The following is a 24,962-nucleotide window of genomic DNA, read 5'->3' on the forward strand; positions in this document are numbered from 1 at the left end:
TATGTAGACTCCCATCAGCTACCACTGGACTTCAGGAGGCATGAGCTAGGTCTGAGACACACCAAGCTGCTGAAAAGCTCGAAGGAGAATCCTTCTTTTGAGATCTTAGAACAGTGTGACTCAAGTCTTTTTGGATCTAGATCTTCAATACCATTTCAAGTCAGACAGCTGGGTGAACTGAAGGATGAAAGTATAAAAACGCAGAAGATCCTTCAAGTGAAACATCCTGCTATCCCTCCATGGTTTATTCCAGAAATAGATGTCTGTATTAGTGACAAAGAAGAAAGACCGTCCGGAAGAAGTCAGAAACAAGTTTTTGGAGCATGAAGAGAGGCATATATATGACAGGAAATCTATACTGATGGATCAAAATCGGGAGATGGAGTAGGATGTGCAGTGGTGTGCGAGGAATCATATATAAAAAAATGATCAGACTCCTCATCCATATTCACTGCTAAAGCAACAGCCATAGTTGATGCTTTAAATCTTGCATCTGATAAGAAATTTAAATCCACAGTAATATATAATGACTCAAGGAGTGTTTTAGAAGCCCTAAAGAAGTTTAACCCTACCCATCCCTTAATTCAAAAGGCTTAGGAATGGCTTTTTTATTTTTCTGTTCGCCACAAATCAGTAAAGTTTTGTTGGATTCTTGGGCACACTGGTCTGGAAGGGAACGAACTGGCTGATAGTCAAGCAAAGGATGCTGCACGATGTGATTTCTTAACTAATAAGGTGCCACATTTGGATATGCATCCAGTTATCAGACGATACATTCGTACAAAATGGCAGCAGAGATGGACTTCCCCCATTTTATCCACAAATAGGAAGTATAAAAACATTAGAAAAAAGCATCGGTTTTTGGAGTTCGGGTTTTAAACGTAACAGAAGATATGAGATCATCCTAACACGGCTTAGGATTGGCCATATCCGCTCCACTCATAACTATATTTTAGAGGGAGCCAGTGCCCCAGTTTGTGCTCACTGTGGTGGTCAGCTATCCGTTGAGCACATGCTGGTGCACTGTCCTAGATTTAATCGCCTTAGGGCAAAGTACTTACTAACTGGGAAGACTATTTTAGAAATTTTAAATGATGACTTTGAGGTAGATAACCTTATGAGTTATCTGAAAGAACCTGGTTATTTTAATGAGATACGATTTCAGTATATTTAATAAAGATTATATTTATTCTTGTACTAAGTATATATTTTGAATATAAAAGTTTAATATATGCTTATTTTTTGTTGGTTCTATCTAATATCATTCTTCATTTTTTACGTTCTTATTTTAACACTGAATTTTACTAGTATATCATCATTCACCTATTCATTATCAATCATATCATTAATTTATACATTTCACCTTCATTACGGCTCTGAATCCTGATGGGTTCCGGCGCTAGGTCTCCAAGACCTAAATTTCCTAATCAATCAACGTAATGTATTTTGAAAACTTCTGTTGCATGTATTCTTCATAAACTTAAAATTTTATATCCTGTTCATGGCTGGGATCAAAGAAATCTTTAGTCATTATACATTTGTTAATGCCGATGAAATTGGTAAATTTGTCTTCCTTATAAAAACAATATTTATTTGCCGTGTATTCAAATGAAAACTTCAGGATGTATGAAATTAAATTTTGCTGTCAGACTTATATTGTATTAGTAAAATGAGAAATTCCTCTTCATTGCTACTATTTTTTTTTATTTGATATAGCAATGGAAGTAAATTGTCTTCTCTAGTTCTTTATTTATTTATTTATTTTTATTGATATATTTAATTTATATTTATTTGTTTTTATTTATTTATTTATTTTTCTTTATTTTCATTTATTTTTTTTATTTAATTTTATTTATTTATTTATTTGGATTATTTTATTTATTTTTTATTTATTTTCATGTACTTTTTAATTTAATTTTATTTACTTATTTTATTTATTTCTTTATTTTTATTTATTTATTCATTTATTTATTTTTATTTATTTATCTTTTTCGATTTATTTTTTTAGTTTTTTCTTTAGGGATATTCCTGGAGGTGTTTGGTCTCTGTGTAGTTAATTTCAAGTTTAGTGCAATTGACGCAGATGAGTTGCGTACTTAATGACTGATAATTAATTCGAAGGATTTGAAAACCCATATCTGCTCTTACATGATTGATTGACTATTGATGGTTAGCCTGTCTTCCTTCCTCTTGAATTTTTTCCTTGAAATGGATAGTCATGCTAGTTATAATATTGTACAATGGATAGTCATGCTAGTTAATGAAGATTGTACAATTGTGATACTTAAAACTTTCCTTCAGTCACTGCAGATGAGGGTTTCTCCATTTTCTCCTGCAAGTACAGAATAGGGATATGCTATGTACATTGGTTTAAGAAAAACTATGAGGTAGTATTTTTTCCTTTATCTTTCTTGGAGAATGTCAACTACGGAATTCGTAAGTTGTTTGTTATTTTCCAAAAGCTAGATAGAAGGGGCTGCATTTGCAATGTTACTCCAGTATCTTTTACTTTGCAGTTTACCACCCCATTTCTTTAACTCCTTTATTAATCTAAGTTGTTAAACATCAATTGGCAAAACATTTGAATTACCTGTGCTGGAAGTAATTATCTCTTCCATAATGTTAGTTTGGCTTTAGCAAGGGTATGGTTGCTTGTGACGCACTTCTTTCTGTGCCCAGTGTTGTACAGCAATTCCTGTCTTTTGGCCATGAAGTTTGTTTGATTGGTCTTGTCATTAGTGTTGCCATTGACCATGTTAATTATGATGCTCATGTTTACATAATCAGACACTTGGGAGTTTTGGGAGCATTTCTGAGTATTACCTTTCTTTTGGGATTTTTAAGTAATAGAACAACAAAAAGTAATTGTTGACTGGAACTACAGTGACCACAGGATTTTAATACCGTGTTCCTTGGGGTTCGTGTCCTTGCCCCATCACCATTTATATCATATACACAAATGTGGTTTGACCTTAAACACAAGCTTGTTGCAAAGACAACTGGTGTTACTTTCTCTGCATCAGTTCTATCTCCCTAGTATAGCCCTTTGGTTGATGAAGCTCTTAATACAGATAAAACTAAAATTAGGGCATAGTGCAAATTATGGCGAATGAGGTTAAACCCCAGCAAAAATATAATTGCAAGTACATTAGAATTCTAGGTGGCGTTCTACATTGCAAAGTCTCTTTTGAGAAACTTACCTATCAATTCCTCATTTGCATAAAAAACTGGTTTACCAAGAAAGGCTTTCAAGGTTTTTGGAAATTAGTCCACCCTGTGGAAACGCTTTATTCTTTTATTTAGCTACGGCTTGCGTTGTAAATTGTTGCATGAAAACATGACTCCAGTTAAATTTCTTATCCCCGAGCTTAGTATCAATATCTGGCACTATCATTCGGTTAGGTCAGTGTACGTCATGCAGTGGCGTAGCCAGGAATTTTGATTGGAGGGGGCCAAACAATCAAGACGATTTTGAATATGGCACAAATTTTTATGACTATACATATGTATATATTATATATATATATATATATATATATATATATATATATATATATATATATATATATATATATATATATATATATATATATATATATATATATATATATATATATATAATGTTAGTCAACATGCGTAATCAGTCATTACGCGTAATGACTGAAATTTCAGTCATCACGCGTAATGCACTTAGGGGACATTTGATCCCCAGGAGCTAGTACTAAACACGGCGAAACTGAGTCACCTACACTGTTTCGCCGGGTTTCGTACTAGTCCCTGGGGGGTCAAATGTATTTCGCCGTTTAGTACTAGCTCCTGGGGGGATCAAATGTCCTTAAGTGCATTACGCGTGATGACTGAAATTTCAGTCATTACGTGTAATGACTGATTACGCGTGTTGACTGTAACATATATATATATATTTTAGCTCACCCCCTTACCCACCCATTTGGGGAACTTCTACTGTCTTGGTCTTTAATCTTTATTGGAAGTGCCTATTCTGCGTGTCTCCAAGAATTAAAAAAAAAAAAAAAGAGGATAATAAACTAGGAAATTCACTACAGACATTCAAACTAAAAAAATTATGGATTAGGGTACTGATAAATATAAGGGCAAAAAGTCAAAAACTTCGCATGAAACAGGAATAAACTCCAGATGTATAAATGAATACTCCAGATAGATAAGAATATATAAAATGAAGATAGTTATCGCAAAGAAAAAAATATGAAAAAGCCAGATAGATAAATGTATATATAGAATACATATAAAACGAAGTTATTGCAGAGAAAACATATTGCAATCTAAATTATTTTTTATCTATCGAGGAATTTTATTGTAATTAATACAAGTATTTAATGTCAATTGGGGGGGTGGCGCCCCCTTGGCTACTCCACTGTGTACATGCTGTACAAAACTTTTCATAATTCTTATCCTTTGCATTCAGATCTTCCCAAACTTTATATCTTCCATCATGTAGTACTATATTTACAGTTAATTCTAACACCCTTTTTTTTGTGGGTTCAGGATTGATCTGTCTTGTAATTAAAGCATTGGGACTTTGGAAGTTCTAACTGGATGGAAATGCTTTCTTGTGCATGCTCACAGGAGTTGTATATATTTCGTTCTGAATTTCTTCCTCCGTATTAGCTGCTTTCCTTATCTAAGCCTGTGGACTCGTAGCATCATGCATTTCCAACTAGGGTTGCAGTTTGGCTGACAATAATATAATAATAATGTCACTCCTTGGGTGTTGCTCTGCCAGTATTTGTTGCATTTTTGTGGTACCTTACATTAAAAGTTTTATGTATTCCCTCAACCTGCCTTGTAAGTTTATTTCTGCATGCATTTTTCCTCTTCATACTCTGCTACTTAACAGTAATAAGTAGCTATATGTTGTGCGTGTGATATGAAGTCCACTATTGCTGAATCACTTTTCTCCAAGTAGCCTGTTATCGCAGTCTTGACTCTAGGGTCTGATTAATCAACATGCGATAATGACAAGAAATGACTTGTGCAAGGTTGATCTCTATCAGTTAAAATGCTATATAGTAAAATATATGGTGTCAAAAGCCAGCTCTAAGTTCAGTCAGATTTCATTCGCAGTATTTTTGAGTTGTCTGCTTCTCAATAGAATTTCTGAATTTTTGCATTTATTAGCTTCACACAAATTTGGACAAAACTGATCAGTTTAATCCTGATACAGGTAACTGTATAGTAAGTAGAATTGGATGTTGTTTATGGTTCGTCAGTCATTTCCCTAATTAGCAATGTAACAAAGAATAAAACTGAGGATGAATTTAAAAGTCAATCATATAAAATATATGTATAAATTTATTTAAGACATAATAGCTACAAACAGACTGTTAACCCTACTCTCTCTTAACCATCTGTACAATACTTAAAATTCATATTGACCCGCCCAGTGTGCGGTTATTTATCTACACCTAAAAATAAGTTATAAACAGAGACAAGCACTGGTGATGTAACACAAGTCCTAAATATTATACACAATCCTAATAAAGCAAAAGTAATAATATCAGACTAAAAATCAAATCTGATTCATTCGGAAAATTCTTAGTAAAGTCATTCGAGCAGATCAAACGCAATGAAGTCTGAATAATTTTCCATTTAATAGATAGAAAGAAAAGTTAATTTCCACATATGCAGTTGTTATGGCAACGGGATTTTGGCAGCAACGAAATATTTAGCGAATGTATACCATTATAATAACAATAAAATAATAACAATGAATGTCCACCATCAAGTGTCTGCTACCAGATCAGTGCTTTTTTTTTATTTTTGTTTTTAACAGCCACTATAATAACTTTATACAAGACCGAACATTTCATTCATAGAATTACAAATACATTATTTAAAATATGAGAAATCTACAGGATCAGTAATTGCATAATTTACACTAGGCATCCTACAAATGTCAATAATCATCACTGAGTCTGAATATAAAAAAGGAAAAAAATGAGTGGATTAAATGAATGAGACCACCATCCACACACAGGCACAAGTACACATGGCTATACGATGACTGACCTGCACTATGACAAGTGTTATCTGAGCATTTGATAAGGGGAAAGAAAGTGTACATGTGCTTTTATATGGGTGAAGTCACATTTCTTCGAACCACTTTAATGAAATGGGAGCCCTTAGTTTCTTAGCTCTAGTAAAGAAAAAGTTGGGGGTTGGTAATAATGGTACTGAATGGTTAGGTGTGGGGTAAGGGAGGAGACTTATAGATAAGGAGGATAGGGGAGTTTAATGTTCCGCTACCTCAGACAATCGGTGCTCACAACTTCATGGGACATAACTTTACAGGGGCTGCAGTAGTTTCCCTAAGAAAACAAATTTCACGTTGAGTTTGGTGTGAGTATTCCAAGAGGAGGAACTGGGAACCTTTATGAAGTAAACGATGTGTATAATGTAACAATATATATAGATATATATCACATCTTTCAATAAATATAAGTGTATGCTAGTTGCATTTCGAAGTTATTAACAGGAAAGGCCACAGGTTATCACAATAAGGGATTTTAGAATTTGGACGGGCATTCATTAATTCAAAAGCTCATACAGGTCATCTTAAGTCCAAAATGAAAAATGAAGATTAGAAAAAAGTGATTTTCCCATTGTGTACACAGGATTCATCACAGTGCTGGGTAGTACACCCGTCATCACTTCCTTAGCCCAGGATCTCTATCCATTTCTTCTTCGAGTAAATTTTGGGCCAAAAGCGAGGCGTGGCGGTTTCAACTGTACCAGGAGTTGGGTCGGCAACAACTAATAAGGTTAGTTACAGCGACAGGTCTTCAAGTCATTATAAAGATAGTGGCCTATGTACAACCATTGGGAGGGTGAGATGACTTTCTTTGACAGGCAAAGGAAGAGGAGAACAGTTCCGCCAAAGTATCCTGCAACTCCATCTCTGTGTCAAATGATTGCGTAACCACAGGAAAGTGTAGCTATAACATTTGATGGTACCACACCAAAGCAAGTTCCACTACAGTGGAATACTCGTGCTTTGTTAAAGCAACCAGGCTGTCTCATACAATGAGCAAAGATACTGGTCTTCTTCATATGTACACCTTACCAGCTGCAGATGCTGGTGGTAGTGGCAATGTTGCTGCTGCCATAAAGGAAGCTGCTCCAGGCATCAGATCCCTCTTTTGTCTGAGATGTGCATGGCCTGGCTGGTGGCAGTTAAAGGACCTTCAGAAGAAGAAGCCCTCTCCACTGAGATTGCCTTCCTGACCTCATCATCATGCCATGCTCAGCACCAATCTGCCATGTAATTGAAGTCTTTGAAGAGGGTTTGATCATTGTCACTCAAGTGACGGGGATCCTTTGGAGGAGTCAAAACAGGTTTTTCCGTTGTAAATTCTTCATCAAAGTTACTAACATCCTCGGGAGAAGTCTGAAATAGTAAAGAATAAATTTAATATCATTCCTTCTCTTATGTGTGAATGAAGTGACTAAATAAAAAATCAATATAATATTTTTGCAGTTTTGTGATGATATGTAAGCTGGAAAAAACAGAAAAAAAAACAAAAAAAGCATTCCAGACACCTACCACGGTGGGTACAAATGGTGGTTTGACTTTGCGCTGTAGGAGGTCATCCCAACCAACATTACGGAAGAACTGCTGTTTCTTGACATCTTCAGCATCTTTTTCACTTGCTCCTAATCTTCTGTCTGGATGTTTTCTCAACAGTTTCCTCATAATAGCAACTGCTTCAATGGACAAAAACCTGGGATATCTAACTTCATCATTTACGATGCTATCAAAAACTTCCTCTTCATCATCTCCAGGGAAAGGAGACTGAAATAGAAAATAAAACATGTTTAATGCATACATGAAAATAAAATGTATTAAGTGTGCTTGACTTAGTTGTGCAGCTTAAAAATTTTTATCAAATTTATACTGTACTACTAATGCGGAACTAAGCCTTACCTCTCCTACAAGCATCTCAAATATGAGAACCCCAAGGCCCCACCAGTCAACTGCTCTGGTGTATGATGTTTCAGTGAGTACTTCAGGTGCCAAAAATTCGGGTGTTCCACAAAAGGTTCCAGTTCTGTCTCCATATCCCATGCCCTCTTTGCACAGCCCAAAATCAGCTATTTTTACATAACCCTCAGTATCAAGGAGAAGGTTGTCTAATTTGAGATCTCTGTAAATGATTTTGTTGTCATGGAGATATTGCAGACCTAGAACCACACAAGCAGCATAAAAAACTGCCCTTGGCTCATCAAAAACATCTGCATGAATGTGCATCATCAGGTCACCACCTGCAGCATATTCCATTACGAAGCATACGTGGCTCTGTTGAATATAAAAAAGACAATTAATATATTTATATGTATATATATACATATATTATATATATATATATATTATATATATATATATATATATATATATATATATATATATATAATAGTTTAAATTAATTTAATAGTATTTCATAAATTTGACCAAAGTTCTAAAGGAAGTAACTGGTGGACTAGACAAAATTAATTCAAGCTTCAAGCATCATTTTCACAATTTTTTTTTTCAAACTACCTCTGTTTGGAAGCAGGAGAACAGATTGACGAGGAAAGGATGTCTAACAGAGTTGGCCACCTCAAAGATGCGCTTCTCCGCAAGAAGACTTTCAACCTCATCTCTGGCAATGATGTCACCTTTTTTGAGAGCTTTGATGGCAAAATATTCACCAGTGTTCTTGTACTGACCCAAAATAACCTTGCCAAAATGACCTCTTCCCAGGACAGAGATGAGGCGAAACTGGTCCATTCCCATGGAGCCATATTGAGAATTTCGATAAGTCTCGTAGGCTGAATCCCGGTCACGGTCAAACCGTGACAGTGGCAACCGGCGGGGCCGAACCTCATCAACATCTCGTCCACCAACCTAAAAGCAAAACTGTGTGTGAAACTTGTGTACAATAATAAATATTTGGGACATGACAGTCCATTTACTGACTACTTTGGAACATGAATTAGGATAATACTAGATACTATTTTAATATTACATATATTAGGAACACACATGCAAAGAGCTTTCTTATTGTTGCAATGACCAGATCACATGAGAAAAGCTAGAAATAAGCAGGTGATTCAAACAGATACATTGATAGCTTTATATTTAACATTAGAAAAAATATTTACATATTAAGAATGAAGACGATCAAGTCACAAGCAGCTAAGCAAAAATTAAAGTAAGACTTATAGAGCTAGGAATGTCAAAACCATGCCAGAAGAACCAAGGATTAGATGTCTACCTTGTGTAGAAGTGTCAAGGGCTGAAGAAGTTCAGGATAAATTGGTTATCTTAGAAAATAACTCACTGTGGAAACATTAAAAGGATTACAGGGATGAGTGAGGTGTAATAAGATATATAAGTTAGTTTCTGAAATGAAGAATGGCTATACATCAGCATCATACTCCACCCGAGTAGTAAAGATAAATTTTTTTGGATAGCCACACACTGAGAAACTGCGCCAGCTCAAGTTTGGTAAATATACACAAGACTTGTTAAAAGCATAAAAACTGCCAGTGAAACATGATAGGGGGTTACAGTATAATGTACAATATTCTGTTAACTAAGGGAGGGAGGGAAAGGGGAACTTCTTGTGGTAGTGGTGTACCTGGTCGTCTGGCAGGTGGACATGATAAGAAGGCGGGGAGGACGAGCGAGTGCGGGAGCAAGAGTGGGGACTACCCCCCTCGGTCGCCAGTTCCTCCACCTCCTCCTCCTCAACCTCCTCGATACTGACCTGGCCCTCAACGGGGGCCGCAGGGGCGCCCACGCCGCGCTCAACCACCTCACCCTCGTGCAGGAAGTTGAACTCGTTCAGCGCATTCTGAACATCAAAGAACAACACAAGTCACTACACAAGAACAAGGAAAATTTACGCTACATCCTACCCTAAAGAGGTCGTTAGGTTTGGCTGAATTTTTCATGACATCATATCTGCGATACAGGCCCAGGCCCTCTTCTATAATCTACTTCAAGACTAAAATATCTCATCTTTCTAAAATATCTTATCTTGCTGCTGTGTTGTATGATGAAAATTAACCAGTGAATCAGGCCTGTGTTCGCAATATGAAGTCGTGATCTTTGACCCTCTACCAAGTGAACATGATGCAAGAGAATCTTCATAGTGTGTGGAAGATCCCATTAAAGAATAAGTCAAATCAAACATTTTGCAAGAATGGAAACAAAACTGCATTAAAATAACTTTCAAGTGGGCAAACCTAGATATTGACCAAAGATTTCATTTCAATTAAACAAATTGGAAGAGAAATCATAAGTGGTGATGACAAAACAGTAGATACATGCAAGGATGCAACTTTAAAATTATAGAGACTATCATGAAAGTGAGAGGGAAAGGTATTTGCGCTGGTATTTTTTTTTAAATCTAAACAATGTGAACTATGCTTTTATGGTATGCATATGGTTTTTCTAAGTGTGCTATTTTTATTCGTAATTATATAAGTAAGTATTCTCTTACTGTGAAAAAAACTCGCAAAATTTATATATGTTTTTCACAAAATAGCATAACATATAAAGTACCTGCAAAAGGTTTTGCCACGTTTCTGGCTTTAGGACAGCTTTGAGAAGATGCACTAAAGCCCTCATATTGATGTTAAGAGTTGAGATTCCTTGAATATTGAGGACAGCTTTAATGAGCGAAAGGACGCTCTGTTTTTCCAGTTCTTCGTCGGTATGTGAAGACCTTCGCGGATGAAGTGGACTCCTACTAGCAATTGCAGTCACCATCTTGCTTGATATAATTCTCTTTACTTACAACCAATAAAGTCTATATTTTCGTTAAGTGAATTTACTTCACACCTGTCAGATAAACATTTTCCAACTTTATCTTCAAAGCTCTAATTTCCAGCTACCGTTTCGATACTCGAGTCTTCGAATGCTCTTTTAAGCTTCTGCACTAAAAGTCTGAGACGAACTGACGCTCGGAGCTGAGTACGCGACTTATAAACATTTTCCCTGATCGAAGTTATCTCTCTTGAATGATTAGAACGTGATGACGATAACGACTTCTTGAGATAATGCTGCGTCAGATGAACGATCAACCTACACTAAATGCTAAACCTACCCCTCACGAAATCCTTCTGTAAGTGCTGTGCTTTGACGCAGTTCTACCATTCTTACTTCAAAAACCAGCTGACACGTTATTCCAAAAGTACACCTCCTACTACCCGCACTGCGACGACGAATGACACACAGCATTTCAACATGAGAGAGAGAGAGAGAGAGAGAGAGAGAGAGAGAGAGAGAGAGAGAGAGAGAGAGAGAGAGAGAGAGAGAGAGAGAGAGTTTTAAACCATTCAATAATAACTGAAAATACACAAAAATGTTAATGGGTGCAATACAATACAATATGTTGCGGGTCACGAAATGCAGATATCCGTTTCACTATGTTTTACCTGAAGAAATGCTACGCAAGCAAATGTAATTACCTAATCCTACGACAATGAGGAAACATACACAGGCTCATTATGTACAGTTTTTCCCTCCTATTTACGATCACATGCATAATTGCAAACAAGCGTATATCACTAGCAATTCATGCTGGATATCATTACCCCATACAAATCATCCTACCATTACCGGCGGCATATGGTGAAAGCAGCTGCTGTTATCAACTGGAGAAAATCTAAGGCCACGAAAAAGATCTTTTCTTGGCAACGGTACTCCATTGATACATCCGCAGAAATACCATATAACTTTCATAATATAAGACTTGTTGAATTTAAAAACACTTTTATATGATTTTTTTCGATATATTCATAACATTTTTTATCAGCTACATTTTATGTAATAACGAATTATTTTTCTTCACTTCATTACGAGGACTATACATGTTAGTGCAAATCGCTTATTTGATAAAGGATATATGCTTCTCACTGAACCCTTAAAATGCCTTTGTCCCTAGCTCCGGAAGAAGACAGATAAATATTTCCATTTCAGGTGTTGTTCAATAGCTAATAGTTGCGCACTATATATCTCTGGTGTTGTTACTTCACTTGGAAACTAATAATGCACAATATATCTCTGGTGCTGTTTCTTCACTAGCAAACTAATAGCGCACTATATAATAATCTCTGGTGCTGTTACTTAACTAGCAAACTAAGAGTAGCAAACTATATAACTACGATTCCTTGGGTACGCCAGTTGTAGAATGTCTTTTCATAGAAACACTCGCTTTAAAACCCAATAACTATCAAATAACACAAAAGATCGTTTCTTCTCCTATATCAGGTGACATCCTTTCACGACAAGGTTTGCAATGCTACTGGTCTACGCTTCCTCTAAAGATGCTGGAGGACGTCATTACAGACTAGGTTCTTTTAGGAAACAAACATGACGTCAGGCATCCTTTACGTTTTATGTTTTCCCATTGTCTAATAACCAAATCCTTGGCATTGCTATTTGCTAAATCTTGACTAGTATCCTGAACCTTGGTAATATGAGAGAGAGAGAGAGAGAGAGAGAGAGAGAGAGAGAGAGAGAGAGAGAGAGAGAGAGAGAGAGAGAGAGAGAGAGAGAGAGAGAGACAGTGTAGATATATATATATATATATATATATATATATATATATATATATATATATATATATATATATATATATATATGTGTGTGTGTGTGTGTGTGTGTGTGTGTGTGTAGTGTATACACACACATAAATTATATATATATATATACAGTATATAAATACATATATAAACTGGAATACGATGTCTCTTAATGCACTAAAAAATAAGAAAGAAAATCATGCTTTTTGCAAAAAAAAAAATTCCCCATGAACACGAAATAATTTTCAAGTTATCCTGATAAATTATTGACATTCCAGAACTCTCCAAACAGTTACCAATATGAACGATGTTAAAAAAAACGGCGGATATATATACACAAAGTAAGGGTGCTCTAGTTTGGAAATGGTGCTAATAACATATACAAAGTTCAATGCTTCAAAACTTGCAACAGCAGATCTTTAGAGCCTGGCATGATCGGCAACGGGTCACAATGAAGCAATAAACGAATAATAAATTCTGTGAACTACAAAAAACAGTCCTCAAGACAGAAGGGCAATCTGAACCGCCTATCCTGAAGTTCACTGGCAAGGAGTACCCAGGGCAACCTCTTATTGGGTCTTGGGAGTACCAGGACCCAAAATATTAGGAAAATCTCGATTAAACCGGTAAACTACTGGTTCTGCGGTGGTAGCATGTTAGCATTGAAACAGAAACAACAGCCTACGACACCGTTTTCCCTGACATGTTTCTTCAGCAACACTTTAGAAAAACGTAATAAACGCGACATCAAGAGGAAGAGCACTTCTAGACTTATGAGGGAAAAAAAATAGGACAACACAAAGCTAAAACTGCTCGAGTATCTTTATTATCCTTGTCTTATTCATACACAAATGAAGCTATTAAATTCCTTTTCACATGAACGGACTCTAACCGTATAAATTACCAGTGAATAAACTCAATGACGGTTCTGTATCAGAAATACGAGGACTAAAATACCGTGGTCTTACATCAGATAGATGGATGTGGATGGGAGTAATGTTACGCAAAAACGTTGATAACTGTATGCATATCGAACATGATTCCATACACTTATGCATGTAAATTTGTGTTTTTTTTAGTCATTTGGTATTCAGCTCTTTCGTGTGCTGAAGACACAGCACAAAAGTTAGGTACTAAGCGAGAAAGTCAAGATCTGACTCAAGCAATAGTGAGGTTAGAAGACAAAAACAAATAAATAGCTGTGTATTGGCAAAAGGTCATCTTGTCCCTAATCATACGCAATGTATGTAAAAAAGGAATTTAAAGATAGAAATAGACACTTTTTTACAGCTGGTTCTAAGCGAGTGATAGAGAGTCTATTTGGTTCCCTTTCTCCAAGAGCCGTTTTCAGTTTTTTTCTGTTCCAGACACCCTAATTCAATTAAAAACAAATGTGAAATCCCGAAAGTCTTGCGTGCCTTTAACACAAATTTAAATTAATTTTTATTTCAAATGAAAACTGTCATCTACATGTCAGAAATACGAGAAACTACTATGAGAGAGAGAGAGAGAGAGACCCCCCAATACTATGATACTATATCCCAAAGGCCTGCTACGAAATTCTAACCACAGATAACCAAGGCCAAGGCATCCGACATTCACGGGTGGTCATCTACCAAATAAACTCCACATTGCTAAACTTCAACAATCGGAATACCATCGTCCAGCGACCTACATATTTTTAACACAAGTAACTTTACCGACGATTTACTTGGATTTCTTATCAACTTTATCTTGACATGGCCACGGAGCAAAAATGCCGACCCAAAATGCATTGATTCTGTTGCACGTCAACATTCGGTCGATCACGTAGGCGCCCAACTCTCCGTATTCGATTATTTTATCTTGATAAAAATAAGAAAGTTCACTTGCTTTACCTTGTAATGAATTAAGGACGGACCTTCAGTTCAATATTCGCTTACTTTACCTAAGACACGAAGGCCATTATGGCGGTCCATTTCTTTGATAGCCCATAAATACCAAAGTAGCTGGAAAAGCCGCCAACACTTTTCACCTTGTTCTGATATGGGCCCTGTGAAAGCTTGCTTCATATCAGTGTCAGCACATATCAAATAACACTATAAATAAGGGCAAGACTAATTGTTATACAATCCTGAATATACGCAATTGTAGCTCATTTTTCAGCATCATCGAATTCACTGGTGACACAATGGATCTCGGATGTTCAATAGATACTCCTTTACTTACTTCACGTCATCCATAAACCGAGTGAGACATAAGAGATGCCACACATATCTAAACAGGGGGACATTCATGAATGATGATGTAACTTCTTTTATTACGTGAAAAAAAGCTTCGCAAATACAAAGCCTACGATAGTTTTCCGTCGCCTCTCCCTTCTGTAAAACCTAGTATGGTTGAAATACGAGATATGCATGCTTTACTTTCTTCTGACCGCACCCAAAGGTTATTTAAACAATTACATGTCCTCTTTGGTGGGATGACCATGTACTAGTACAATATTTGAAGTTGCAAAGTTACCAGCAAAATTGTTTGTACAATTATTGACAAATCCCCGAGTGAATGAAACTCAATGAAAGCCAGTGTCATTTTTTACGCGAGAATAAAACTGCGTGACATATTATCGTAATTATAACAAATTGTTTTCCTTGGGTGTTAGAGGAAATATAGTTGGGCTTGCATTTTCTTTTCAATACATTTAGAACTGAAGTAATTCAATTAGGACTTGCATTTTTTATAGTATCATGATATAGTTAGAGAGAGCAAAAAATATTCAATCATCCAATGCCCACACAGAAGAGTCTTAAAAGTCAAGGGAGTGATTGGCAGATGATGCTATAGGTACAAAGATGGCGCCTCAAATTATATCTGCTGTAGATCTAACGCTCTGGCTTACCAGCGTATTTTAAACAAACGAAAACAAATGAAAAACCGGCTAACTAGTGAAAGATGTTCCATAATGAAAATGAAATTGTCTCCTAATGTTTCAAGACCAAGCAGTCGTGGTGAAGAGAAATGAGTAAATAACAAGTAGGTGGAAGACGTTTAGGAAAGGCCATTCACCCTTATTATAAAAACTTAAAAAATATTATTGCTTTTAAAAGTGTTACCAACAGTTTGAAAGTGTATCAAGGGAGATTATAATCGATTTTGACTCCTTGAATATAATGTACACGTAGTTCTGCGACCGCTCACACAGACACCACAAACATTATATACAACGCTCTTGAGCCACAACTCGCGAAGACAATACATGCGACAATAGCCTATTTTATACATATATAAATGCTCAGAAAAAATTGGCTAAAACAGTGCTACCTAAAAAATATTGTATACAGTATACTTTTTATTAATTATTGAGAGTATAGTATAATTCTTTTTTGTATTAATTAATAATCTTTGTATAAAGTCTGTACGCAAAGGTACACTGAAGGAGAGCGAGCTAAAACGGCTTTGATATACCATTGAGCATGAGAGAGAGAGAGAGAGAGAGAGAGAGAGAGAGAGAGAGAGAGAGAGAGAGAGCTATAATATGTAACGTAAAAGGGGGAAACAAGAGAAATTTTGTCTTTGGTAAAGCTGCTGTAACTTTCAGAGGAATATCAACAATCCTCGGCAATATGTAATATAAGCTAATGAATCTTAGCATATGGGGGGAAACCGTCTTTCAACAGAGGTCTGACGTCACCCCACAGAGCTGAAGCAGTAGTAGTGTATGGCCGCGAGGGAAAAATAAACAACGGACTGCAATTTCTTTTGCCTTTGCTTTGTGGCATTTTCAAGCAAACTACATACAATGGAACAAAGATTGCAAAGACGACTCAGTATTACAATCAACAACAAAAAAGAGGTGTACAAAGTTTTTAAAGCATACAGAAGTCATTACATTTGGATTAAAAATCTTCTAGTGAGGAACAGCTGTTTAGGATTATCGTGGGTATTTGAATAAAACAAGGCGATGCAAAGGCCATTAACTACGATTTCTGACATTTTTTGGTTTCTTTCTTATGTCTCCTTCGAACGAAGTCAAGGGTGCGTAGGTCTGGGCATAAATTAATATTCTTATCCGCTGTAAGCTGTATTAACGCAAATTCATGAAGATTTTTTCACTTAAGTGCACATAAGAGCATTATATATATATATATATATATATATATATATATATATATATATATATATATATATATATATATATATATATATATATAATATTTATATATATATTTTTTTGGCTTGTTACAACTGATTTATTCTGACATTTAATTCCCACTTGTCTGGCCCCAGTGCAATCTTTTCATATAACACTTTCAAAAAATGCTTATAAAAATTTTCCCCACCAGAGTAGCAACATTTCTAATAAAATACCATGTACGGACATTGATGACTTTATTTGGTCCAGGCAAGTAAGACTCGATGTACCTGTAGATTCACCCAGAACTTGCTGAAAGAATAATTCCATTATTGTGCACCAAAGTGAATAATCACACAGGATTGATTGATCCCATATTAAAGATGATATAAAAAGCACTGTGCCCAGAAATTTACTTGAATCTGCATGAATGCAACTAACAAAAGAAAACGATATTAACTCAAGCCCAGGTCTATATACTCTTCTACAAAAGATGTTCAAAGGAGTTTAAAAGAGAAACTAAAGAATGTCAGCAATCCTGGTTAATCCCCGATGTTTCGCTTTGTTTTCTCCAATTACCCGAGTTTATCCTAAACAGCTGTCCTCACCTGAAGATTTAATCCGAATGTGATGACTTTTGTATACATAAAAATGGTTATATAGCCTTTATTCTTAGTAGTTGTTTGTAAAACTGAGTTGTCTTTGTAATCTTTTGTTCCACTGTACGTCGTTTTGTTTAAAATACTTCACTTCCTCGTGGCCACACAGTCATTATATTTTAAATAACATTGTTATTCCCGAGATAAAAGTTATACAAGTCAAATATACAGTATAATTATAATTATCAACAGCATAATGCGATCTATCTCTGGATAGATATATTACAGAACAGAAGAAATGCAAGTACGTGCACGCGTGTGCACTCTCATTGTCCTTCAACAAATGATACAATTCGTTCAAGAATTTCACAAGATTTTTCTCGGTTGATGTTTCAAGTTTTTCAGTTCATGAGTGTAATTTATCTTTCAGTTAAAAACTGAATAAAAAAAAAAAACCCACGAACTATTTAGCTATGCTTTTTGTCAGTACAAGATACCAAGCTAGCAACAGCTTCTAAAACTAATATTAGTAACTACTCAAAAAGTTCTTATGTCCGCCACCTCAAGGTTTAGTCTTCGTCACACACACCTTCTCACTGTCTTGAAAGATATCAGCTAAGATAAACATATATCACCCTCGGAAATTTGAAGAGTGGCCACGACATCGAGGAAAAGGACACAAGGAACAGAAATTCTCAGATACACAGATAACCCGCCACTTTTTAAAGGGTTACACCATTACTTCCTTTGGAGTTTTACCCAACTTCTCTCCTTTTCCTGCTTTATTTCTTTTATAGATGTAATTCTAAAAATTCTCTCTCTCTCTTTCTCTAGATATATACATATATATAAATATGTATCTAGAGAGAGAGCGAGAATTTTTAGAGTTACATCTAACCCTTTATCAGTATCTACTTAAGAAGATAATAATGAAGATATAAGTTCCAAAAAGCTAAAAACCAGACGGCGTTATCTGTAAACTAGCACATTTCCTAAACTGAATAAGTCCATTTTTTACTCATGAATATCTCAATTCATGGGTAAGTTCTTTTCGGCAAAAAGATCATCATCAAATATATCACTAAAGAGAGATAGAGAACTGGGAAACAAGACAGGAGAACTCATTAAGTTGGTTACCAAAACGAATTCCTGGGTCAACTAAATTTTTTTCTTCTACTGTCTTTAGTTTTTTTGGTTGTTCTCATTTTTATTTTGTAGTGTCCCCGTACACACTGACGGCCAAATTATTAGCTATACTAATTTTTAACGTTTCAACAGAAAACTACTGCCGTTATGAGTCTGGGGGCATTTGGTTCCATGACAGGTCACCCCGAAATAACCGTGCAAGATCTTCAATTCATATCACCTTGATAGGTAGCATGCCAAAGGGTTACGCACTACCACTTGACTTGTGAACCTTCCTCTCACGAGGAAGCTGCGATAAAAAATGCCTTAGGGACGGAGAAGGCTATGATTACCTGCTAAGTACAAAAGAGCTGCGATTCCCTGCTATGCCCATCACTACCAATTTTAAAGATCAAGACCCCTCCCGTTTCTCAAAATGTTCTGTCCATAAACATACGACTATGAGAATACAGTACTGCCGTTGTTCTATTAATAATACAGTAGAGACTCTCTCTCTCTCTTAAACTTTTCTGTACTAAAACAATACTATATTAAAACAACCATTTTTTCTCTGTTAAAACTGTTGCACGCTACACAGCACACCCATATATATATACATACATACATATATATATATATATATATATATATATATATATATATATATATATATATATATATATATATATATATATATATAATATAAAATATATATATATATACACACACATATATACATATATATATATATATGAAATTTTTATCACACCATGATTTATATACAATCATGAAGCTACAAATGTCGTTTAATATCCAATTCACGCTACTTTGGGAATATCGCCAATGGGGAATTATCACAGAAGAGGAATTTTTAAGTGATAAATGGATCAGTACCGCCGGGTCTCGATCTCTCGACTCAGTACCTTCCAACGACTCCATTCGATGGTCAAACCATTGAGCCACCAAGAGAGGTGTAAGTCAAGGCCGAATCTCCCGTACTTATTTACCCGTCGAGAGCGGGGACATTGTACTTGGCTTCAGCATTAACCCATCTCCACCATGATAGCTCATTGGGACGTTTGGAACACACAGCTCTTATTAGGAAACTTTTATCTTACTGTGATTTATATACAATCATGAAGCTACAAATGTCATTTAATATCCAATTCACACTACTTCAGGAATATCCCCAATGGGAATTATCATCGAAAGGGAATTTTTCAAGTGATAAATGGATCGGTACCGCTGGGTCTCGATCCCTCGACACAGTAACTTCAAACGACTCCATTCGACGGTCAAACCATTGAGCCACCAAGAGAAGTATAAGTTAATGCCGAATCTGCCATACATTTTTACCCCTCAAGAGCAAGGAAATTGTACTTGGCTTCGGCATTAAGCCACGTCCACCATGATAGTTCATTGGTATGTTTGGAACACGCAGCACTTATTATGTTATTTTTATCACACCATGATTTATATACAATCATGAAGCTACAAATGTCATTTAATATCCCATTCACGCTACTTCAGGAATATCCCCAATGGGAAATTATCACTGAAGGGGAATTTTTTAAGTGATAAATGGATTAGTACTGCAGGGTCTCGATCCCTCGACACATTATTACCTTCCAACGACTCCATTCGATGGTCAAACCACTGAGCCACCAAGTTAATGCCGAGAGCGGGGAAATTGTACTTGGCTTTAGCATTAACCCACTCTACCATGATAGCTCATTGGTACATTTGGAACACACAGCTCTTATGAAATTTTTATCACATCGTGATTTATATACAATCATGAAGCTACAAATGTCGTTTAATATCATTTAAAAAATTCCCCTTCAGTGATAATTCCCCACTAGGGATATTCCCCAAGTGGTGTGAATTGTACATTAAACGACATTTCTAGTTTCATGGGTTAATGCCGGAGCCAAGTACAATTTCCCCGCTCTCGACGGGTAAAAATGTATGGCAGATTCAGCATTAACTTATACCCCTCTTGGTGGCTCAATGGTTTGACCATCAAATGGAGTCGTTGGAAGGTAATGTGTCGAGGGATTGAGACCCGACGGTAACGATCCATTTATCACTTAAAAATTCACCATCGGTGATAATTCCCCATTGGGGATATTCCCGAAGTAGCGTGAATTGGATATTAAACGACATCTGTAACTTTATGATTGTGTGTGCGTGTGTATGTAGGGGTGTGTATATGTATATGTGTATATATATATATAATATATATATAATATATATATATATAATATATAATATATATATATATATATATATATATATATATATATATATATATATATATAAAGAAATAGCAAGGGTTATATAACATCTCAGGTGTAAAAATAATCGTGGCCAAGAGACAAGATCTAATCCTACTGTTAATACCTCAAATAAAAAAAAAGGGGGGGAGTCGGCATTTCTAGTCGTGACAAACATGAAAAGATTTCGGGTCTTAAAATATATATATACAATTTAACACTGCTTAAAAATGATTGATCCCAGCCACTCTTCTTTGTTTTGTGCTTCTGTGTTTACCCCTATTCATCTTTCGGAAAAAAAAAAGAGAATAAATACCAACTACCGACGAAACGAAATGAAGGCAAGTCTTCTCTATCATAAGCAAACTGGAAGAGCAAAGAAAGACAGAAAGAGCAACAGAATCTGGAGTTACAGTTCAATTAGTAATACGAATCCATCTTCCTGTTTTTGCGGCTACCGCTACCAACGTCGACAGTGAACACTGATACGCTGATCTTTTCAATACGTCCACTTAGAAACCTGGATCTCGCAAACAAAGTGTTCCCTTGACATACTTCATTGCAAATCAAATTTATTCTCTCAAAAGTACAGCCCTAATATTGCATTACATCATTAACGCTGAACTAATGAGTAATATCTCTTTGGTTTAATGTTTACAAATAAGTTCTCTTTTCTACTTCAAAAGACGCTAATTTTGATAAATGAAAAATCAGCCAAAACAGTCTTCACTACAGCAAAGGCAACGCTTCGAACGCAGAAGTTGCCGAAGCTATTATTTACCAAATAGCACTTTACAAGCCGCCTTTACTCGTGGGAAAAAATGAACGTCTCACCCAATAACAGAATTACTTAACCTATAGCGACCTAATAATTTGTAAAAGCCTATATATCGTAATATCAGATACAACACAAACAATCGTTTTGGATCTCTTTCCAATGGTCACGTGCTATGCCAATGTGAATGGGAACTCATGAAGGTTTAAGAACTACCCTTCTCCCTAGAAAAATTTATATGTATGTACAAAATTTTAAGAACATATTACCTACCAAAAGTAATGTTTTATCAGGTTTTTTTTTTTTGACGTCGGGGGACACATTCACATGGAACAGGTAAAAAAAAAAAACATTATCCAGGTGTGGAAGCAGGGAAGTGTGTGTATGTACAGTATATATATGTGTGTATATATATATATATATATATATATTTGAGTATATATATATATATATATATATATATATATATATATATATATATATATATATATATATATATGTATATATATATATATATATGTATATACACACACGTATGTAATGTAAAATCATTTAATGCACGATGTACATAAGCACATGCAAAAAAAAAGAAACACTGTACATCAGGACCGGTTTCGCCTATAGTTTTCTTAAAGTATGTCTTTAAAAACTCAAGGTAAAACCAGTCAGGATTTATACGAAGTGTTTCATTTTCCTTGTGGTTTATATCTACATTATACATACATACATACATACATACATACATACATATATATATATATATATATATATATATATATATATATATATATATATATATATTTATGTAAAATGTAAAAAAAGTGAAAGGTATGGAGCATAGTAAATTACAGATGGAAAAAAATAAATACAACTAATGTGTACTTTTCTGACATATAACTAAAAAACGGTGAAGTAAGTTTGACTGCGATTAAAACAAAAAGCGTTTAGGTATTGTTATCCAATTAAATCAAAAGATAACATGTACATAATTTTCATGTTTAGCGACTTACTGATCCCACGCCTAAAACAACCGAAAACTATTGGTAACTTCATATTGGAATATGGTTGGTACCTACTTAAAAATTAACCTTAGTAGATCGTGACTGGCCAACTTGAATACTTCTAGGTCCTCCAAAATTTAACCTATGAACTAAATTGCCATGACTTCAATGATCAAAGAATTTGTAATTTTATTTAACCAAATCTCTCTCGTTATCTTGAAAAAGGAAATACACAAAATGCACGGTATTTCTTAAATTTAAGCATGGGGTCCTTATCTATTCATCTGTTCAGGAAGAAATTATCTTTAAACATCAGCAAGTTATCAACTAAACAAACAAACAGATAAAACTGGTCAATGACCTGCGAGGCATCTGGAAGGGATGACCTGGCAAAATATTAATTCAAGGGCATTTTACCTCATGAGAAATGCGGAACTGCATTTCAAGGTGAGATTTTGTAAAACTAAGGACAATCAACACGCTACCGTGTCTCCCTGTAGTTACCCAGAACAAAGTACTTGACAGTACTACTATCTTTATTTTGACAAAACGACAAATGATATTCGAGATATGTCTGTTTTTCTTTTAAGTCATTACACACCATATGCATATTATGTTCTAAATATATTTGCATGAAATCTTATTCAAATACCAATTTTCCTCTACTTCAACTTCTCAAGTTTTATTTCAGGCCAGGTACTGTATTGCTTATGTAAAAAATATGACAGACCTCTCCTTTCTCTCTCTACTATAATAAAAACTATTCTGAAACGATTCAGCTCCATCTTTCTCAAGTTCTAATCTGTATCATTAGAGTAATAAATTAAGACAGGTGTCATTCAGCGATGGCAACTTTTTTCTTCTAGTAAAGTGTATTTACTTTGCAATGCATTTTCCCTAACGAAACTTAGTATTATGCTCAGGTTCCATTTTTGCTCTTGTCTGCAGAATTTGTCAATCACACTATCTACTCCTAAGGGAATGAAAAAAATAAAATGTAAGGCAGATGTCAATGGAGCGGGGAACTCAAATTACTTGAAGTACGTTTGACGCTGCTTCCGACATCGAACTGACCAGCTACCCTTTCTTAAATGTGTATAGGTAGGCGATGACCAGAAGGTCGGTAGGTATACAACTTGGGTCAAGAGAAGAAAGCCAAATACACTATAACGACTTACATACATTACGTTATAGTATAGTAGCGTCCAATCCTCCTTCCGGAGAATATCTTACAAACGCGATTTTCATGCGTTCTTTTGTGTTCTTTTCTTTTGGTCTTTTGTTAACATCCCAGGCGCGTCTGCTTTACGTTGCGAGGAAAATACTTCCAAGTTCAAGACAGAATGTGCATTTACATAATTACACATCGCTAAAAAATTTTTTAGCTCGGTGGTCTAGTTAGATCTAGTTAGATTGTTTATGATTATAAATAACTAACAAACAGCTAGATACTAAACTGTAAGCTATATACACAATAAATAAATGGATAAATATGTACGTGCATACTGGAAAAGTAATTTATTTTCCCACAGTCATCTTAGTATGTTCGAGTATTCTTAATATGACTGGCATGCAAAAACACATGCTAGAACTACTAAAAACCTTTGTGCCGAATTATGGATAACAATTTCAATTATGATAATAACAGGTTCTTCACAATACAACTTGGAAAACTAATCTAAGACAAGATAAGTAAATATTAAAAATACTCTCATTTTACGAACAATTACAAACTACAAATGTTTCGTGTTTTGAATGTCACGATATATCTCCTACCGCATAAAGAACACATGTGCGCACAACCGTCGTCAAATTAGTGAAAAAAGTTTTGGATGCAAATACCGATCAATCTTTTCAATACCTTCCAATAAAAGCACAGGGCAAAATACTTTTCCTTTATAAGCGACATAGCAGAATGTCTCTATCTCTTACATTATTATGCACTGACACGCAGTTCCCGTAACAGCGAATTTCTAAATTAAGGAAACATATTTAATACGAAGAACTGTAAAATGATGAAGCTATATCCTTGCTTATAAAAACTGATGCCATTTATGTAATCCTCTTAGGAATATATGACATAATATCAACTCATTATAAACTTTATCACCCGCAACCTTGCAGCAAGATGACAGTGAAAAGGGCAAGATAAATCTACGGGTGCGACTTCATGTCGTCCCTACAAAGCTCTTCGTTGAGCGAGTCGGCAGAGCTGCGGACTGGAACTCGCTGGGCCGGAGTTCGATTCCCCGGCCGGCTGATGAAGAGTTAGAGGAATTTATTTCTGGTGATAGAAATTCATTTCTCGCTATAATGTGGTTCGGATTCCACAATAAGTTGTAGGTCCCGTTCCTAAGTAGCCAATTGGTTCTTAGCCACGTAAAATAAGTAATCCTTCGGGCCAGCCCTAGGAGAGCTGTTAATCAGCTCAGTGGTCTGGTAAAACTAAGGTATACTTTTTTC

The 24,962-nt window shown here is 35.4% G+C and overlaps 1 protein-coding gene across 29 annotated transcripts in view; it reads right to left on the reverse strand.

The window, feature by feature from the left end:
* Nucleotides 1–5,313: 5,313 nt before the first annotated feature.
* Nucleotides 5,314–24,962, reverse strand: part of Pkn (serine/threonine-protein kinase N) — a 733,150-nt gene continuing 713,501 nt past the window's right edge. For 19 of the 29 annotated variants that reach the window (XM_067091613.1, XM_067091618.1, XM_067091615.1 and 16 more), the window contains 5 exons: nucleotides 9,660–9,875; nucleotides 8,576–8,923; nucleotides 7,964–8,335; nucleotides 7,583–7,831; nucleotides 5,314–7,426 (listed from right to left, as the gene is read on the reverse strand). In XM_067091613.1, coding sequence (XP_066947714.1) covers nucleotides 7,283–7,426; nucleotides 7,583–7,831; nucleotides 7,964–8,335; nucleotides 8,576–8,923; nucleotides 9,660–9,875 — 1,329 coding nt within the window. In that variant the 3' untranslated portion in view covers nucleotides 5,314–7,282. The remainder of the gene's footprint in view (nucleotides 7,427–7,582; nucleotides 7,832–7,963; nucleotides 8,336–8,575; nucleotides 8,924–9,659; nucleotides 9,876–24,962) is intronic. The other 10 variants (XM_067091623.1, XM_067091622.1, XM_067091617.1 and 7 more) reach the window with 2 other exon arrangements.

The sequence above is a fragment of the Macrobrachium rosenbergii genome, chromosome 48 (genome assembly GCF_040412425.1).
Source record: "Macrobrachium rosenbergii isolate ZJJX-2024 chromosome 48, ASM4041242v1, whole genome shotgun sequence".
Taxonomy (NCBI): domain Eukaryota; kingdom Metazoa; phylum Arthropoda; class Malacostraca; order Decapoda; family Palaemonidae; genus Macrobrachium; species Macrobrachium rosenbergii.